Here is a 1,932-nt window from a genome sequence, read left to right on the forward strand (position 1 = left end):
TATGTTATAAAAAAAACTAAATGAACAATTTACGTTCATTTATTCCTCAGGAGATTACCACCAGTATGAACTCACCTACGACTCTCAAAATGAAAAGTCATCAGAGCTCTATGACATTGTAGTAGTAGCGACGCCTCTCCAACAAAACATCAACTCGGGCATCTCATTCCAGGGCTTTGAGCCACAACTTCCAGAAATAGCGGGCTCCTACCACCAAACTGTGGCCTCCATCATCCACGGCTACCTAAATTGCACTTACTTCGGCTTCCCCGACCCAAAGCTTTTCCCATTTTCCAGCGTCCTGACCACAGACACTCCCGGACTTTTCTTCAACAGCGTCGCCAGTGTCTGTCCGGTCAACATAACCTCCGGCTTCTGCCGAAAGCAGCCTCAAGAGGCCGGAGTCTACAAGGTCTTTTCCCCAAAACCTCTGGAGAGGAGTGAGCTGAAGACGCTTTTTAAGTCCTACTACTCAGTGCAGGTCACAGATTGGTTGGCGTACCCTCACTACGGAAGCACCCAGGGATTGCCACCGGTAGTGCTGCACGAAAACTTGTACTTCCTGAATGGAATCGAATGGGCTGGGAGTGCGATGGAGATGAGCTCAGTGGCAGCTAAGAATATAGCACTGTTGGCCTACCACCGCTGGAATAGACAATTGGAAATGGTTGACCAGAAAGACCTCATGCACAAAGTGAAGACAGAATTGTGACGCACCCCGTATGTCATTATAAAGACACTGTGATCACAAGTATGATAAGAGGGATTATACTTGTCAAACCTGTTAGAGACAAAGTAAGCAACAGCATGTTTTCGATTGCGCACAACACGACTTATGTTTTAGTTTTCCGTTTTTGATGCAAGATGCAAAAAGGTTGCATGTCTGCTTGTTGGTCAGATGTTTGGTGAATGCGAACAGCAGTGTGGTCGCAGGCTAAACGCTCGATATTTATCAGATGGCGGTAATGCATGGGAAGTGTTCTCCATTATTTACCAACTTGATGCTTCTGTAAGCTCACTTATCATAGCTAATAATGTGATAAAGTGAAAAATTGTGTGAAGAGATGTGAAAGTAATTCTTCATTTGTTTAGGTATTTTGTTAATTATTATTTTTGCTGAAGAAGTCTTATAGTTTCACAATTCCAATCACTCTTGTGTTTTACATGCTATGAATGTGTAATGTCACTGAGCTAGGAAAAGTATTAGCAGGATATTTAAGCTTTTAAAAACGATTTATTATGATGGCTTGACTTTCTCATTTAAAAAAAATAATTCTCAAATAATTCTCAAAATAAGAATTCTGAAGTCTGCCCCAAAATCTTCTTTGCGTAATTCTACGTCATTTTTAATTGAGTGGTCCTGAAAATTTTTAGATTTCTTTAATTTTATCAAAAAAAATTAAGTTGTATAATTTTTTAGTTTTTCAAAGAAGTCTCTTATGTTCACCAAGGCTGCATTATACAAATACAGTAAAAATAGTAATATTTGAATATTTTATTTTCTACACCATCTCACACACTTGTTTTCTACTATAATTAAGGCCCTATGATTTTCGCGTTGTGGAAAATGCAGGTGGAATCGCGGAAGCCAGTCATACAAATGGAATATATATGCTCTGTGCACAAGCGTAGTGACGAACTTCCACTGTCGCCAGAAGTCGGGACATCAGTTTCAGTATCACCCAAAATGGCAGTATTTACTAGATGTCTCCAAGATCTGCCTGAAATAAGCATCAATGATGTCCATCGTATCGTTGATGCCTGGTCCCCTGCTCCAACAAGCAAGCGGAACAAGGGATTTAAACTCTACATGTTGAGTTATCTGCACTAGTTTAATCTAACGTGGTGTGCCGTTGTCTAATGCACACGGTTGTGCCCAATTTTTACATGCTTTCAAACATGCCGAAACGAAAAAGAGACAATGGTATCGGC

General features: G+C 40.5%; 1 protein-coding gene across 1 annotated transcript in view; it reads left to right on the forward strand.

Moving 5' to 3' along the window:
• The window catches only part of LOC107587300 (prenylcysteine oxidase-like), a 9,631-nt gene extending 8,551 nt beyond the window's left edge, over positions 1-1,080 (forward strand). The window contains exon 6 of the mRNA XM_016275016.1: positions 51-1,080. Within this exon, the coding sequence (XP_016130502.1) occupies positions 51-712 (662 nt within the window). The 3' untranslated portion in view covers positions 713-1,080. The remainder of the gene's footprint in view (positions 1-50) is intronic.
• The last annotated feature ends 852 nt before the right edge of the window (positions 1,081-1,932 follow it).

This window comes from Sinocyclocheilus grahami, unplaced genomic scaffold, assembly GCF_001515645.1.
Source record: "Sinocyclocheilus grahami isolate Dianchi unplaced genomic scaffold, SAMN03320097.WGS_v1.1 scaffold91.1, whole genome shotgun sequence".
In the NCBI taxonomy this organism is placed as follows: Eukaryota; Metazoa; Chordata; class Actinopteri; order Cypriniformes; family Cyprinidae; genus Sinocyclocheilus; species Sinocyclocheilus grahami.